At 47.5% G+C, this 17,641-nt stretch overlaps 1 protein-coding gene across 2 annotated transcripts in view; it reads right to left on the bottom strand.

Moving 5' to 3' along the window:
• Nucleotides 1-13,793: 13,793 nt before the first annotated feature.
• The window catches only part of LOC147015476 (uncharacterized), a 28,869-nt gene continuing 25,021 nt past the window's right edge, over nt 13,794-17,641 (bottom strand). For both annotated transcript variants that reach the window (XM_085850270.1, XM_085850271.1), the window contains exon 5: nt 13,794-14,201. In XM_085850270.1, the coding sequence (XP_085706396.1) occupies nt 14,155-14,201 (47 nt within the window). In that variant the 3' untranslated portion in view covers nt 13,794-14,154. The remainder of the gene's footprint in view (nt 14,202-17,641) is intronic.

Here is a 17,641-nt window from a genome sequence, read left to right as displayed (position 1 = left end):
GCCAAGGGCCCATGGGGGGCCGGGATAGCGTAGTGGGCACGGGTGCGTCTGCTTGGTGCGGGGGCCCGGGGCGCCATTAGCCGCGTGGGCAGTGTTGTGGGCATGGGTGACCCTTGGAAAGGGGCCCGGGAAGCCAGCCTGCCACGTGTGCGTTTCAGGGGAGGTGCCATGGGGGGCACTCCCCGGTGTTAGGGAGCTGGTAGGCTCGGAGGCAGTGTAGTGCCCGGGGCTGCCATAGCGGGAGATTCGGCAGAGGGTCGTGCCTGCCAAAGGGAGCCAGGTGTCCTAGCCAGGAGACCGTGTGAGGGCACGGAGAGAAAATTGGGGGGGCGAGGCCCGAAATTGTGAGGACACCAACACAGGCGACGGGAATCTGGGTTGTTAGAACCAATAGTTTAAGCGAGAGGCGCTTGTTGAAAGCCCCGGGGTAGTTTAACTGTTAAATGGATAGGGTAGATTAGGAGATGTACCCCTCCGCACCATCCATCCCCTCGCTCTCGTGGGCCGCTGGACCCACTTTGGGTTAGATCGCCGAACTCTGGGGAGGCCATTCTGAGGCTTGAGTTGGGCCTCGACACAGGACGCTAGCTCTCCCTTGTTCCCCTCCGGGAAGGGAACGTAGGGGTTGGGAGTAGGCTAGGTGACAGGATAGGTTAGCCGAACAAGGACGATAAAGGGGGTTAGGGGACGATTTATAGTGGGGGAGTAAAAATAAAAACAACAAAAAAAATTAAGTTGGGGCTAAATTGGGGTTTGACAAATTAAGGGAGTGGGTATGTACAGTGACAGGCAAAGGCGATAGGTTGGGAGGGAGACAGGTAGGTAGGTCCGAGCCCGCCTTCCAAGTGGCCAGCACCACCGCACTCCCTCCACCAACTTCCACTGACGGCAAAAGCTGGCCAGCTTCATCTGCTGGCTGTGTGCTGCAAGGCCTGTGCCGGCCGGATCATCTGCAGCTGTGGTACTTCAAGGCCTGTGCCGGCCAGTTCATCTGCGGGCTGTGTTTGCCTGCAGCGGCCTTATTCTGCGGGCTGAGTTTGCCTGCTGCCTTTGCCATGCCATGCCCACTGCCCACGTACACCAGCCCCCGTTCAATTTTTGTTTTGCCCCCCCCCCTGTTCATTTCCATGTGCGCCAGGATCCGCAAGGCAACAGTTTGCAAGCTGCGAGAACTGCCCTGTTGGCAGCTACAACACGGGCCTGCAGTGGCGGCCCGTGCACCGTGTTTGTGTTCATCCATCCATTCGTTGTGCTCATTGCGTGTGCCACTTGAGCTGGCACGGAGACTGCATTTGTGCAGCCCATGCACCGTTGTGGTTCACTGCATTCAGTTCAAACCATTCATCCATCCATTCGTTGTGTTCATTGCGTGTGCCACTTGAGCTGGCACGGAGACTGCGTTTGCGCAGCCCATGCACCGTTGTAGTTCACTGCGTTCAGTTTAAAAAGGGAAGGCCTTGGACTGCGTGTGAGCAGCCAACCACGTTCCCTGTCACCTGCATTGTTTTGAGCCAGAGACTGCATGCGGGCAGCCTGGCTCCCTGCTAACTGCTTTTCTTTTGCAGAGTTCATTGATCCTGGGCCATGGTTTAGTGTAAAATTTGTGAGTTAAGGTAAGATGTACTGTAAATATGAGTGCGCCCCCGGCATGTTTGTCTTAGCGCCGGCAATTTTATTTAAGTCGTCCGTGTGAGTGAGTTTGTTTAGGTAGTTACGCAGCCCTCAGGTTATTTATTTTGGGGACACGAATACCATGAATGTCGCACTCAGGGATCCGTAGGTAAAATGTACTAGGGGAAAAACTACACATGATGGCACACGAAAATTTGACGACTCGGGACGAGTCTGTAAAAAGGGGAGGGGGTAGTGTTGTGGTTACCAAATTCGCAAACCACCATTCAGGTCCCTTAGGTGAGATATCTCGGTAAGTATATGTGTAGTTAGGCCCAAACCCGTTGTCTAGAGGGAATAAATGTTATTCATGCGTGCTGCGACTCTTCAGGATAGCCGTTTTTCTTTTACTATCTTTATTTTGGACCAACCGCCATTGTTACCACCACCAACCACAACATCAACCACCCACCGCGGCGCCGCTTCACGTCACACCTCGCAACCGTCGCATCGCCACCGTTCTTGCGCCGCTTGTGTGTACCGGTGTTGGACTCGTGCAGGGCGCGCGCCGAACAGCGTGTACAAAACCACGGATTTTCAGCTCCAAAAACGGATCAAAAACGACACACGCCCACTTTTGTTCCGTCCAATCGGTGAGCGAGGGGCGATTTGGCCCCGCCTCCAGGGCATTGGAGGGCGGTCGCTATATGCAAATTTATGGATCAAAAAGCATTCACGCCCACTTTTTCTCGGGCCAATGGGGAGCGAGGTGAAAGGTCGAAGGCAGGGGGTCAAAGATGAGAGAGCGAAGCCACGGGGCTTATATAAGCGACCGCGTTCGTCAGTCGAGTTAGTTAAGACTTCGCAGTGGGTGGATTTGGGAAGAAGAAGCAAGAAGGAGTTGGTCGTCGTCGTCATGTGCGTTGGAGTCGGAGCGAAGAGGACGGAGCTGTGGAGAGGCGGCGAGGGCAGACGAGGGGGTGCTCGCGTCGTGCCGGGAGCTGCACACCAGGGAGGCCGACGGCGCGACCTGGTCGAGGTGGAGACGCTCGTCGCGGGACTCGAGGCAGAGTAGAAATCCTCCTTTCCCCCGAGCATCAGCAACCCCCTCCTGTTTCCCCCCCGCGCTGAGATAGTGCGACCAAGGGGGACCCTTTTCCCACCCCCTACCAGACACTGTCCGCGAGGCCCGCGGAGTTGAGGCACCATCGCCACTCCGCGTCTCATCACCAGACGGGTAGGCCCGACCCGGTCTCGGCCTCAGGCCCGCCTCATCCTTGAGGGTGTTCTTTTTCTTGGTTTTGGATATGTGTTGTCAGCGCCGTCTGTGAAGTAAAATTGTATAAGTGTTGCCGTGTGCTCGCGTAATCGGTATTAGATCTGCATTGTCGCATTTGCTTTTTGTGTAAAATTGCATTGTGTTTCTTCTTCTTTTCTATGTGCTTTTGGTGGAATTGAATATGTGTGCTTTCCGTTCATCGCGAATAAATGTGCTTTGTGTTGAACTGTTTCCCGTTTCGCTTCGTCATTTCTTTCATTGAATCCTCATCTTGCTTCACGTAAAGGGTTGGTAGTGGGCTGAATACGCCCGATAATTAATCGAACCGTCGAGGTCGACAAATAACACCGCTCGGTTATCCCGATAGTACGGAACGGGTCGCTTAAGTGGCCCGTGTCCGAAGTCGACCTGCGGCGAGGTGCAATCGCCCGGTCTACCCTCCGTGTGGGTACTGAGGTAGGTCGAATTTGGCGAGCAACCCTATCCCACGCGGGGGCCGATTGGCTCGATCGCAGTGAGACCGAAAGGTCCACCCGTGACTGGTTCCCGGCGTTAGTCCGAGAGGGTCACGACTGGATTGTCCGTCCGGTGGGCGACGTGCCGCGATTCGAGTTACGTGGCCGTCAGCACGCCGGCGGGCGCGAATCTGTAACAATATATATATATATATATATATATATATATATATATATATATATATATATATATATATATATATATATATATATATATTTACGATTGTGGGGGTAGATGGAGGAATACAGTGTTGTGTAGAGTTGCTTGGTCCGTGGACGTGTCGGAGGCATCGCAATGTAACTATGTAGGGAACCTGTGAGCGTAAGTGTTACGTGTCACCACACGAGGGGTGGTGTCATGCTAATTAGCTAGGGTTTAATAATAAGTTTCCCCAGTATGTGATTGTCCTCTGTGATTTTTCCCAATGTTGTTATATTTCAAGATCAGCAATATAGGTGGGGAACACGTCTCTAAAACAAGCAAACTTGCCAAGTGGGCAGAAAGCCTCACCTTCAAAGGGTGACAACAGGCAAAGTTACGCCCCCGAGGCTGATTGATGGGCATGACGCCAGAAGCCAGCCGAGCAGGCAGAGCCCTGCCTTCCCGGGTTTCTTGTGAGCAGGCCCTGCCCTGAAGGCGGAGGATAAATAGGATAAGAGATCGACAGAGCGCGCGTGACGAGGAGGTTGGTGCATTTTGAGAGGCATTGGACTCAGTAGGCTTGTGCATTGTGGGAGGCTTCCGAATCCAAGTTCCACAAGGACCAGTTCTGGGCCAAGTTAAGTCCAAGAATACTTGAAAGGAGGGTTTTTCTTTGCATTTTGTGTTCCCGTTGTACGTATTTGTGTCTGTGCGAGAGGCGCCTCGAGTTTAGGATTTATTTATTTCATCATTATTATCATTACCATTTTAAATTATTGTCCTTTGTAAATATTTCTTATTTATATTCAATGTAATCCTTTTAAGATGCTGTAGCCATGTATTTGTAGTGGAGTTCGAGTATAAACCCCTTGTACTCTCCTGGTGCAGCACTCCTGTGCTGTGCTCCTCTGCCCCATCCACCATTGCGGTCCCTTCCTGTTTGCATTAATCTCTGAGTTTCCTTTGTAGGCTTTTAAGGGAGAAGCTTTGCCATTCATCCAGGTAAGAGGTTAAACCCACTAGACATGACAATTGGTGTCAAGAGTGGGATTTGAACTCTGGCTTCGACACCTGGTTTTGGAGTGGGATTTTTTGAGTCCCTCACCATGCCATTTGGCATTGGGGAGGGATTTTAGAATCCATCAGGACCATATTTGTTCCCGGAGCAAGCAAAAGCTTTAAAGAAAAAAAAAAACAGAATGGGAAATCTAAATTGTTAAACAATCACCTCTCTACCGTTGAGGGAGAGGTGATTGTAGGAATTGAGGTGCAAAGTGTACAGTGAATTGGTGTCCGGAGAAAAGAACACTTGGAAATTGAAATAATTTTTTTTCTGGGGAGATTAAATGCACGTGTGAAATGGCAGATGAGCATGAAATGTCGCTGATTATACTAAATAATGACCCATTCGAAGGAAATGAGTTGGGGTGGGGAGGGGGGGAGTTGAGTGATAATGGGAGGATGGGAGTCTCCCCCGTCTCACGAGTCGTTCCACAGTGTTGGGAAATGAGATGCAAGGAGCGGGTGCGATGTCCAAACAAGATTTGTTTCATTTATTAATGGAACTAATGAATCAACAAAATAAATGAGTGGAAGACAGAATTGAAACAGAAAATAGGAGACAAAATGAATGAACTAATAAAGAGATGGAACGAATGAATGGTGAATTCAGTCGACAAATGGGTAGGCAAAGGGAAGAATCAATATATATATATATATATATATATATATATATATATATATATATATATATATATATATATATATATATATATATATATATATATATATATATATATATATATATATATATATATATATATATATATATCTTCTTCTTCTTCTTTCGGCTGCTCCCGTTAGGGGTCGCCACAGCGGATCATCCGTATAATCCGCATCGTGATTTGGCACATGTTTTACGCCGGATGCCCTTCCTGACGCAACCCTGGTCGCCTCTTACAACACAGGGATATGGTACACCAATTTTAACCAGGGTATACACCGGCCCAGTATACTGGTTCTCATTTCGCCGACCTCGGAAGGATGACAGGCTGAGTCAACCCCCTGGTGTATTAATTCAGTGGCCCAACGGGGCTTGAACTCGGGACCTTTTGGATCCCAAGCCGCTGCCCTAACCACTGCGCCAACACCAGGCTCATATATATATATATATATATATTGTTGTGGTTACCAGATTCGCAAACCACCATTCAGGTCCCTTAGGTGAGGTATCTCGGTAAGTGCATGTGTAGTTAGGCCCAAACCCGTTGTCTAGTGGGAATACATGTCATTTATACGTGCTGCGACTCTTCAGGATAGCCGTTTTTCTTTTACTATCTTTATTTTGGACCAACCGCCATGATTACCATCACAACCACAACATCAACCACCAACCACAACGCCGCTTCACCACAACCGCCACGACCTTCCCGTCACACCTCGCAACCGTAGCATCGCCACCGTTCTTGCCCCGCTGTGGGTACCGGTGTTGGACTCATGCAGAACGCGCGTCGAACAGCGTGTACAAAATCACGGATTTTGTGCTTCAAAAACGGATCAAAAACGACACACGCCCACTTTTTGCCGTCCAATCGGTGAGCGAGGGGCGATTTGGCCCCGCCTCCAGAACGATCGAGATATGCAAATTTGTGGATCAAAAAGCCTTCACGCCCACTTTTTCTCGGGCCAATGGGGAGCGAGGTGAAAGGTCAAAGGGAGGGGGTCAAAGGCGAAGTTACGGGGGGATAAAAGGACGGTGTTCGTCAGTCAGAAGAGAGTCGCAAACGAGAACGAGAAGGAGTCGGAACGAAGGAGAACGAGAACGAAAAGAGAACGAGAACGAGAAGGAGTCGGAACGGAGGGGACGAGTGTGGAAGTCTGGAGCCCGAAGCCTGCAGTGGCTGGAGAAGCTGAAGAGAGCCGGACGAGGGGGTGCTCGCGTCGGTGCCAGGAGCTGCACGCCCGAGGGAGGCCGGCAGCGCGACCTGGCCGAGGTGGAGACGCACACCAGGGATAATAAAGATCCTCTATACCCCGAGCATCAGCAACCCCCTCCTGTTTCCCCCCGCGCTGAGATAGTGCGACCAAGGGGGCCCCGTTCCCACCCCCTGCCAGGCACTGTCCATGAGGCCCGCGGGTTGCGGGGCCATCGCCGCTCCGCGTCTCATCACCAGACGGGTAGGCCCGACCCGGTCTCGGCCTCAGGCCTGCCTCATTCTTGAGGGTATTTCTTTTCCTTGGTTTTGGGTATGTGTTGTCGGCGCCGTCTGTGAAGTAGAATTGTATAAGTGTTGCGGTGTGCTCGGTAGTCGGTATTAGCTCTGCACTGTGTTTTCACTTTTATATTTGCTTTTTGTGTAAATGGAATTGTGTTTTCTTTTTTTTGTGTGCTTTTGGTGGAATTGTATTTGTGTGCTTCCCGTGTGCCGCGAATAAATGTGCTTTATTGTTGAACTGTTCTCCCGCTTCGCTTCGTCTTTTCCTCCATTGAATCCCCATCTTGCTTCACGTTAAGGGTTGGTAGTGGGCTGAATACGCCCGATAATTAATCGAACCGTCGAGGTCGACGATAACACCGCTCGGTTATTCTGATAGTACGGAACGGGTCGCTTAAGTGGCCCGTGTCCGAAGTCGACCTGCGGCGAGGTGCGATCGCCCGGTCTACCCTCCGCGTGGGTACTTAGGTAGTTCGAATTTGGCGAGCAACCCTATCCCACGCGGGGGCTGATTGGCTCGATCGCGGTGAGACCGAAAGGTCCACCCGTGACTGGTTCCCGGCGTTAGTCCGAGAGGGTCACGACTGGATTGTCCGTCTGGTGGGCGACGTGCCGCGATTCGAGTTACGTGGCCGTCGGCACGCCGGCGGGCGCGAATACCGCAACAATATATATATATATATATATATATATATATATATATATATATATATATATATATATATATATATATATATATATATATATATATATATATATATATGTGTTTTGCGGTTTCTGGGAACCCACCCCAAACTAAATTGCACACAACATACAGGTCCCTCATTTTAGTTATTTCCATAGTATAAGTTCAAAGTAGTCCCTTCTCCTTGTGTCGTGGGTTGAATATGATTGAATGCGTTGGTTAGATCGGTTTCCTCCCATTTCTTAAGGGTAATTGTAAATCACCTACGACCTTAGTGGCGTGCGCTGTGCAATGGGCACTGGCTAATTTGCACATCGTGCCAAAAGCTCATTTGAATCATTCGCCAAGATCAAACTGCCCCCCCCCCCCTTTACTCAACCTCCCCATAATCTTCCTCAGATGACACAGTAAGTGCATAACCCCTCTCATTTATCAGTGCATATTTTTATTTACACTTGGTTTTTATTTCACATGTTAATTTACATTGTATTAAGACATTATAAATGCCATTTATCGCCCCAAGACCCGGAAACCTCAAAACCCGCTAACCACGACGTCATCTCCACCACCCACGAACTACCCACCTTCCTCCATAATCACCTCATCTCCCACCTCCCACAGACGCTGCCGTGGCATTGAAGCATTGTGGTTGTAATGCAGGAGACAGCGGCAAGCCCCTCCATTCTCCGGACTTTATCCAAACTTCAGGACAACAGGCGCTAATTGGCCATTAGTGTCCTGTTGCTAAATAATCGTTTAGTTCAACTCGCACAAGCAAATATGAGCTCCTGCATTCGCCCCACGCCTATAACCTGGGGGGGTGTTAGTCAGTTGGGGGCCCCATGCACAACACAATAATGGCCTAGTGGGGCCCCTGTCAATCTGGCACCACACTAATATCCACATTTTGACATCCGTCTGTCTGACGTCGATGTATTCGGTTATTACTTATGCAATCTCAATCAATTAAACTTGCCAAGAGGGCGACGGGTCATATGTCAAAAGATGCCTGCATCGAGATCGGTCTCGGTCTTGGCACCACAACCCTGCATGGAGATGGCTCTCAGTATCTGTCTCGGTATTTTGAGTCCTGTATCGAGATCGGTCTCGGTTTCGGCACCACTAGCCCTGCATTGAGATTGGTGCACTCTTGGCATGGGGAAGGGAAAGAAGGGAGTTTTCCTTCAATCATTGAAAAAAAGTGCGCCATGGTTTGTGCCTTTATTTAATTTTCAGACATACGATAAGCTTGAGATTCTCTTAATCTGAGATGAATTGCTGAATTAAGTCATGGACTTAGGGTGGCTGGTTCATGGTTTCAGCGCCCACAAGCTCATCGCTGGACTTGGTATTCCAACGCTGGCGGTACGGCAAAGAAGATTGACCATGTCCTCATTGACGGTCGCTGGAGGATGATCCAGAACTGCAGGATCCACCGGAGTGCTCAGTTCCTCAATACTGACCACAGGCTTGTTGTTGCAACTCTAAAGCTGCACCTTAAATCCTGGAGAATGGTACCATCCCAGCCTAGGCTGGATGTTGGCAAGCTCAGGGATGAGAGAGTAGCTGAGGAGTTTGCGAACAGGCTGAGTGGACACTTGGGGGGTCTGGGTGCTTTGGGGGGTCCTGAAGAGTTGTGGAGTGCCTTCAAGACCACCATCCTTGATGTTGCCGGTGGATGTCTTGGAACTCACTGCAGGGCAAGGAAGAATTTTGTCTCTCAAGGGACACTGGATACCATTGACCAGAGTCACAGGGCCAGGCTGAATGGCAGAGCTGAGCTGTTCGGGGAGCTAAGGCGTAAAACTGTACGTGCACTGAGGGTGGACAAGGAGGCCTATGTGCGAGGAATCTGTGAGGGGGTAGAGCATTACCTGTGGACAGGTGATTCTCGTCTCGCTTACAGGGGAATTCGCGCATTGCGTTCATCCAAGCCCATCCCTCGGAGCACTGCTGTTAGAGCAGAGAGTGGTAGGCTCTTGACAGAGGAGTCTGAAGTGAAGGCCCGCTGGGCCGGTCACTTTGAGCGGTTGTACCAGGCTGATCCCCCAGCTGTTGAGTTGGACGTCAAGGGTGTTACAATCCCTGTTGCTGACCCTCGAATCAACTGTGGTCCACCTTCGCTTGTGGAAACATGGGCTGCGGTGCACCGGTTGAAACGGGGCAAAGCTCCAGGGATCTGTGGCATCCATGCTGAACTTCTCAAGGCTGGTGGAAATGCTGCACTCGTGTCGTTGCATGCAGTTTTGTGCTCTGCCTGGAACACAGGCATCATCCCAACTGACTGGAAGAGGGGCCTTGTTGTTCCTCTCTGGAAAGGGAAGGGTGATCACCAAGACTGCAACAACTACCAAGGGGTGACGCTGCTCTCAGTGCCGGGCAAGGTCTTTGCTCGGATAATTCTTGATAGGGTTCACCACTATCTGCTTGAGCACCAGCGTCCAGAGCAGTCAGGCTTTACACCAAAGAGGTCAATGATTGACCGTATCCTTGCTCTTCGTGTCCTCACCAAACGCAGACGAGAGTTTCGGCAGGGACTGCTTGCAGCCTATGTTGATCTCTGTAAAGCGTTTGATTCAGTGAATCGGGATGTCCTCTGGAGAATTCTTTGTCTTCGTGGGGTGCCACCAAAACTGATCGATCTGATGTCTGAACTCGACTCTGGTACTGAGAGTGCTGTGAAGTTTGGTGGTACCATCTCTGACTTATTTCCAGTTGTTACTGGAGTTCGTCAGGGGTGTGTACTGGCCCCCACACTTTTCAGCACTTGTATGGACTGGATTTTAGGGAGGATGTCGGAGAGATCATGCTGCGGTGCATCGTTTGGGAATGTCAAAATCTCGGACCTTGATTTTGCAGATGATGCAGTCATCTTTGCGGAGACTTTAGATATCATTTTGGGGCCCTCGAGGTGCTGAATGAGGAGTCGGAGCCGCTGGGATTACGGGTTTCTTGGGTCAAAACTAAGATACAGGCTTTCAGTGACATATTGGATGCTGCTGTCCTGTCTGTGTCTGTTTGTGGTGAGGATGTTGAGGTCGTGGAGAGATTCACTTACCTTGGCAGTGATATTCATGTCTCTGCTGGCTGTGAGTCAGAGGTCAATAGACGTCTGGGTCGGGCCTGGGGAGTCATGGATTCACTGGATCATGGGGTGTGGCGCTGCCGGTACCTGTGCGGGAGGACGAAAGTCCAAGTCTTCAGGTCCTTGGTACTTCCATTCTTGCTCTATGGATGCGAGACTTGGACTCTGACCAAGGATCTGAGACGGAGACTTAATTATTTTGGTACCGGGTCTCTTCGGAGAATCCTTGGCTATCACTGGTCGGATTTTGTGTTCAACGAGCGGTTGCTGAGAGAGACTCGAATGAGATTTGTTACCTGCATAGTCTGTGAGTGTCAGTTGCGGCTGTATGGACATGTGGCTCGTTTTCCTGACGCTGATCCTGCTCACCAGATTCTCTCAGCGGGGGAGTCTCGTGCATGGAGGAGGCCAGTGGGCCGACCACGTGCCTCGTGGTTGCAGCAGGTTGACCATCATCTCAATGAGATGGGGATGGGCCTGGCATCTAACTGGGGGATGGCCAGATGGAGGCCCCTGGAGTACCGGCGGAAAGTGGACACAGTGACGCGCTGTTCTGGCGCATGCTCCCATACCTGACCTGAGTTGCTGAATTGATCCGAGCGGCAGTTCTGAGTCCTAAGTAAATAAATTAAGTTTTCATTTGTCCAATTCACACATTCCTTATATTAACACCCCTTCCTCTCCTCGACCTCCAGAGAGTTGTATGGTGGAGGGGGTTTGTTATGAGGATAGCGCGAGGGGAGGGGACAGCAGCATGAGGGGAGGGTGAGTGGAGCGGACGGCAGGGTTAGGGGAGGGGAATGCAGCATTAGGGGAGGGGAAAGCTGCATAAGGGAAATGAAAGCAAGCATGTGAGGAGTGGAAGGGAAGGCAATGCACCAGCGTGTTACCTGGGCGATAAAATGTTCTCAGACCGGAACATTTTCTTTTTAACCACCATGTTCTGTATAAAACTGTGTGGGAGCATTTAGAAATTAAAACCAATGTTATCTACCTGGCAAAGGCATGCATGCATGCATTGCCCCACCTCCTCCCACCCCCCCCCCCCCACGCATATGATTTCCTCCAATTTTCTTGCATTCAGGCAATTACACACACACACATCCCACCAAATCTGTATGTGCCATCTACGTACCTCTTCATTTTCAGTAACTGCGAACTATTAATATTATCTATTGCAGCAACTATTAGTATATTTATGTTAATTCTTTGTCATGAAAGCAGATCTCACAAAACTGTGTAAAGCAAAAAAAAAGAACCTTCTCCATTTGCATCAACAAAAAAGTACCTCTTTGCTTGCAGAAACTGCAGACTATTCATATATTTCTGCAACTATTAATAAATTCATAATAATATTTTGTAATGAAAGCAGATCACACAAAACGGTGAAACAGCAAACTGCATACATAATTTCCAAAAAGAAGGACGCTTGTGGACTGTATCGCCATGGCTTATGAAAAACAGTTTCCAGATCGAGCACGGCATTGCGCCCAATGAAGTTATACTTTCTGCGCATTCCGAAATCTTTTGTTCACAAAATATGATCATCCAAACAGTGAATAAATCAATTCCACATCCATTGGGACCATACTCTGTACTGAGCATTGTTGCTGCCTTCACAGTCTCCTGGGCTATTGGGCACAATCCTGGACACATCACCACTCCAAAGCAGGATACTCAATTGGCTCAATCATCTCAGTAAGCTGGTTCTCATTTTTCCAACCTCAGAAGGATGACAGGCTGAATCAACCCCACCAGGTAATAATTCAACAGCCAAGCAGGATTTGAACTCAGGACCCTAGTATCCCAAACCCACCACACTAACCATGTTAGCCAACACCCAGCATAACAGTAGCAAAGATTAAGCTTTATAGTTTTTGCTTTGCTTAAATAAATTCACTTAGTGATAAAAATCAGTAATTTGTTAAAATTTTCTGAATTTGCTTCAGATTTTGACACTTATTTCGTTCACGAGATCCGATTCTCAAATCGGATGTAATATTTCGATTATATACTTTAATTAGTCCATCAGGCATGTTTGAATAGGCCGAACAAAATGACGAATTAAGACGCCAGCAGCTAGTTGATAGAGGGCTGACCAAGGATGATGCCTTAATAAAGGATAATTTAATAAGGCCGTTAATTATCTTCAAAAGGGGTGTGTTAATGAACCCAAACACCCAATTTTCACTCATGCACACCCTTTAAGTTCCCCGAGTGTGCATGAAAAATTTCAGGCTGCAAGGTTTCATGGTTTTGTAGTTATGGAGGAGAACGACACACACACACACACACACACACACACACACACACACACACACACACACACACACACACACACACTGACATTTATTAGTATAGATAATATCAGTTTTACAACTTTGGCAGTCCAGTACCTTCTTTCAAAACTACATATATTGGCATCAATCAGTCATCTTCATTTTATTCACCTTCCATCTAGAAGCAGGCAAGCTGTTGTCTCCTGCCACATACTGCACCATTTCAATAGTTATGTGACAGTTTTATTGTGAGGTGTGGCTTTACCATTTAGTTTTTTGACCACCAATCATCATTTTTCTTTCTAGGTGCTTTTTCCACTCTTTCGCCTGGTTTTGGAAGGAGAAAAGGTGATTTATTTTATTTCTCGGCCAATCTTCATCGAGAGAGAATGACATCACTTAGAACAAAGGAAAGGATGGTGCGAGGAGGATGGAAGGACTCATGGCCGAACAGAGAGCTCAATAATTCTAGTTCCTGCCGAATTGGAGTTCTAACCAGCAAGCATCACGTTTCCCGTGACAGCTCTTATATAACCTGGTTATGGTTTCTACTTTATCACGTGGTTTTTTGGGGGGTTTTTTTGTTTTTTCTCACAGACATTCCATGTCTTCCCTGAGGAGTTTGTCTCTGAGACCTCGGATTTTTTTTATCACTGACTTTTTGTGAGTATTTAGTTTTCTCAATACTGCTCACCATTTGTTTCACATTGTGTGTTTTATGATGAACTGGAAGCTGAATTTTCACAAGTGACTGCTCTTCAATCCACATTAAAAATGGTGAGGAGTAATTGTATTTATCATCTTCTTTGCAATTTCGATATGTATGTATGTAGGAACCTGATAAAATTGAAAATGGTTTGGCCAATCTCCACCAAATTTTGCAAACGTGCTGACTGATGAGGGGACCTGTGAGCCTGTCATGGGCACAATTAAAATTGGCCCCTTAGCGCCGATGGGTGTGGGACATGACCCGGACAAAAGGCATAGTATAATGCGTGCATATTATTAGAAAGGGGAACATGAAATAAAATAAAAATACAGTGATTCATTTTGGTTGAGTGAAATGCCAAGATTTTTGGCTGATTTTACACTCGATGGATTCTGAAGCGATGCCAAGACCAAGGCACCTTACACTTGTACGTATATTTTGCATTTAAAGTTTTCTCACTAAGTTTTGCATTCATTACCATTAAACCAACACAGTAGCTAAGGCAATCTTCAAAATGGAACTTCATAATAATCAAACATTCAGTGTTCTAGTCATAATTTTACGACTGAAATTCCATTGCATTTTGTGCCTTTTGTTCTGCTTTCTGAGAACAACACATCAACTCAATTGAGGTTTAGCTGTTGCATGGGGAAACATCTTCATGACCATGAGTCAGAACATCTGTGGAGGCAACAGAACACGAAAATGAATGCAAAGCAGATAAAAATCAATAAATAGTCTGTACCACTCATTAAGGAAACAATGAAAAATGTAATTATTTTGCATGACACCAACAATCCATCCATTGGCATCATACTCTGTGCAGAGCATTCCATCCATCCATCGATTGGGACCATACTCTGTGCAGAGCATTCCATCCATCCATCCATTGGCACAATACTCTGTGCAGAGCATTCCATCCATCCATTGGGACCATACTCTGTGCAGAGCGTTGGTGATGCCTAAACAGTCTCCTAGACACAATCCAAGACAGATCACCACTCCAAAACAGGATACCAGCAAGCTGGCACTCATTTTACCAACCTCAGCAGGATGACAGGCAGTCAACCCCACCTGATATTAATTCAATGGAACAGGATTTGAACTCAGGATCCAATGATCTCAAGCCCACCACCCTAACCATTAAGCCAACACCAGGCATACACCAACAATGAACCTCACAAAAATCATGATCCATGAACAAAATAATAATTTGAAACGATTTTAGAGGACTAATTGATTAGATGCACAAACTCCATTTCAACTTGTTCCTCCAATGCTTCCACCAGAACTATTTTGTGTGTGTTATAACTCCATTGTACTCGTTTTAATATCCACAGAATTTTTTAGCATCATTACCTCTTTCGAACCTAGATTTGCGCTTTGGTACAAATTTTGCAAGCTTTGAAGGGTGATCAAGATAGTATCAGTGACCGAAACAAAACCTTTTTTGTTGCATGGTCAGTCCTTTAACAACTTTTACTTTTTATCTGAAAAATGTCTTCCCAATCCCCTCCCGGTTAAAGCTTTATAATTCAGTCTTACTGCAAACCTCTACAGTCTACACTTGTTTAAGGAAGAGAACGTTTTTTCCACCAGCCTGATGTATGGGTTGCCAATCAAGATGACCAAAGAACTGATCTTGTCTTCATTAAAATGGTTGCTATGACTGATGTAAAACAGAGGAATGAGATCATTATGCCTGTAAACATACATCTATTGCCTGGTGTAGGCTTAGTGGTTAGGGTGGTGGGCTTGGGATCTTAGGGTCCTGAGTTTGAGACCTTGTTTACTGTTGAATTAACACCAGGTGTGGTTGACTCAGCTTGTCATTGTTCTGAGGTTGGCAAAATGAGGACCAGTGAACTGGGGTAATAACCATTTGGGGTAATCTGCATCAGAGTGGTGATCCGTCCAGGACTGTACTCCTTGCCAATGAAACTGTCTTGGCAGCCTTATGCACCTTTACAGCATTAAAGGAATTGTATTATTATTATTATTATTATTATTATTATTTTATCTATATATTAAGACTGAAGGACCAATTTTGTGCTCCTCCTAGCGGTCGCGTCACGTTTTTCTCGGTACTGACCTGGACTGAAAGAAACATGGTACCTGTAAGAGTGCATCGCACATAGTGGCAATGGTCAAACTTCAACTCTGAAGCAGAATAAACACTTTTCGTTTTACATTCGTTTACATGGCGACGTGTGACATCACCGCTGAGAGGCGTCAGCACGTCATGACATCATCGGTCATTCGCTGACGTCATTACGTCCGTCGTCAGAAAATTACTGCTGAGAGGTGTAATTACTAATTCCACTCCTCGAAAATAGCGTCTGCAATGTAAAATCCTCTTCTGCACATGGTGACTACCTCAGAATGTGAATTTGACACAAAAAATGTAACAAGAAACTGTACAGTAGACACCGCTTTATAAATCCACCATGGGACCCACGCTGTTTGGATTCATTAAGCGGAGAACCTATTTTCAGCCACCTACTGGATAGATAAGACAAAAAGCGAATGTCGTTAAACACTGCTTTATGCTACAAAAACATTGATTTATCAAACGGTGACAAGGGGATTGTTCAAAAGAATCTCTCCAAGGTCGCTTGCTTGAGAGGGAAGGTTTTGCGCAAATGTTCCTTTCTTGAATCCGTCATGTGGTGGAAATCGGGATGGGTAAAACCTGAGAGCTGCATCCCCTGTCCAATTTGGCGAGTGCCGTCCGCATCTCTGCCGCTGTTGGCATCGGCTCGGGTTCATCGTCGCTTTCTTCCCTTGGCTATTGGGATTCGGGGTCGGAGGGATTCGAGCGGCGGCAGGATTTGAAGTCCGTCACCAGTTGTTGTTGTTGGTTTTTTTTTTTCACTGCGGCAGCGCATACTACATCAAGCTTAGGTTGAGACCGCGCACATGCCAAGCAGGTGGATTTATTAAACGGCGGATTTCTCAATGTAAAATTCCGTTCCAACTCATTTTGGTCACAATCAGCAGCTGGATTTTATAACCGTGGATTTATTAAGTGGCGTATACTGTATCTTCTATCTTCTATCTATCTATATATTAATACTGAAGGACCAATTTTGTGCTCCTCCTAGCGGTCGCGTCACGTTTTTCTCGGTCCTGTGATCTGGACTGAAAGAAACTTCGTACCTTTAAGAGTGCATCGCACATAGTGGCAATAGGCAACTTTCAACGCTGAAGCAGAATAAACACTTTTTGTTGAGATGGGGGTGAGGAGTGAAGAGGCGGGGGGCAAGGTAAGCAAATTTTTGGGCGGAGGTAAGCAAATTGAAAGCGGGAGACACGGGAAATGGGGCGGGGGCTGGGTTGAATGAGGCAGAGTTGAGTGTGAGGAGGTGGACAGGGGAGCAGGGGCCCGGGGGCAAGTGGGGCGGGGAACCAAAAGACAGGGGGTGGGGAGTGAAGAGGCGGGGCTGGGGTAATTACATTTTTGGGCGTGGGTAAGCAAATTAAATGGGGGCAGGGGCGGGAGATGAGTAGGCGGGGGCAAGCACACCCTGTCCAGTCCATGTCCCTCGAGTGTGTGTGAGCTGGTGAGGGTGGTTGAATGAACGGAATCCGTCTGTGACGGGGTTTCAGATAGTTAATCATTAATCTGGCCCAACAGCAAGACCAAACCTTTATCTTTTATATGATGATGCCTATCCACACTTTGCACATGTTGTCACACTTTGCTACACCACCTACATGGACTGGCCTTTGCGATCCTGGGCATAAATCCAATTGAACATATTTACTTTAAGACATGTTTCGGTGTTTGCAATCACTAAGAAGTGCACACATCGTCTCTTGATCAACTGGAAGTGTTGAAAATAAAGTTGGAATTAACTGTGCCTTTTTGACACTCGGAATTACCAGACTTGGTGATGTAATCATTGGAACATCTGCTCCACGTCTGGGAGGTCGGTGGTTCAAACCCTGTCCGAGTCATATGAAAGACTTTATAAAATGGTTCTTTCTGCATCTAATCCTTGCTTGACATTCAGCATTTTATATGTTAAGAGCACAGAAAATCCCCATAGGTTGGCATCCAAGGGGAGGAGGAAATTCCTCAGAAAATGCCCTGAGTGCTGCGAGAAAGGCACAGTTAA

The sequence above is a fragment of the Eptatretus burgeri genome, chromosome 12 (genome assembly GCF_056783735.1).
Source record: "Eptatretus burgeri isolate ZD-2024b chromosome 12, Ebu_testis_v1, whole genome shotgun sequence".
In the NCBI taxonomy this organism is placed as follows: domain Eukaryota; kingdom Metazoa; phylum Chordata; class Myxini; order Myxiniformes; family Myxinidae; genus Eptatretus; species Eptatretus burgeri.
The sequence above is the reverse complement of the archived record's forward strand: the minus strand, read 5'-3'. Positions and strand labels throughout refer to the sequence as shown.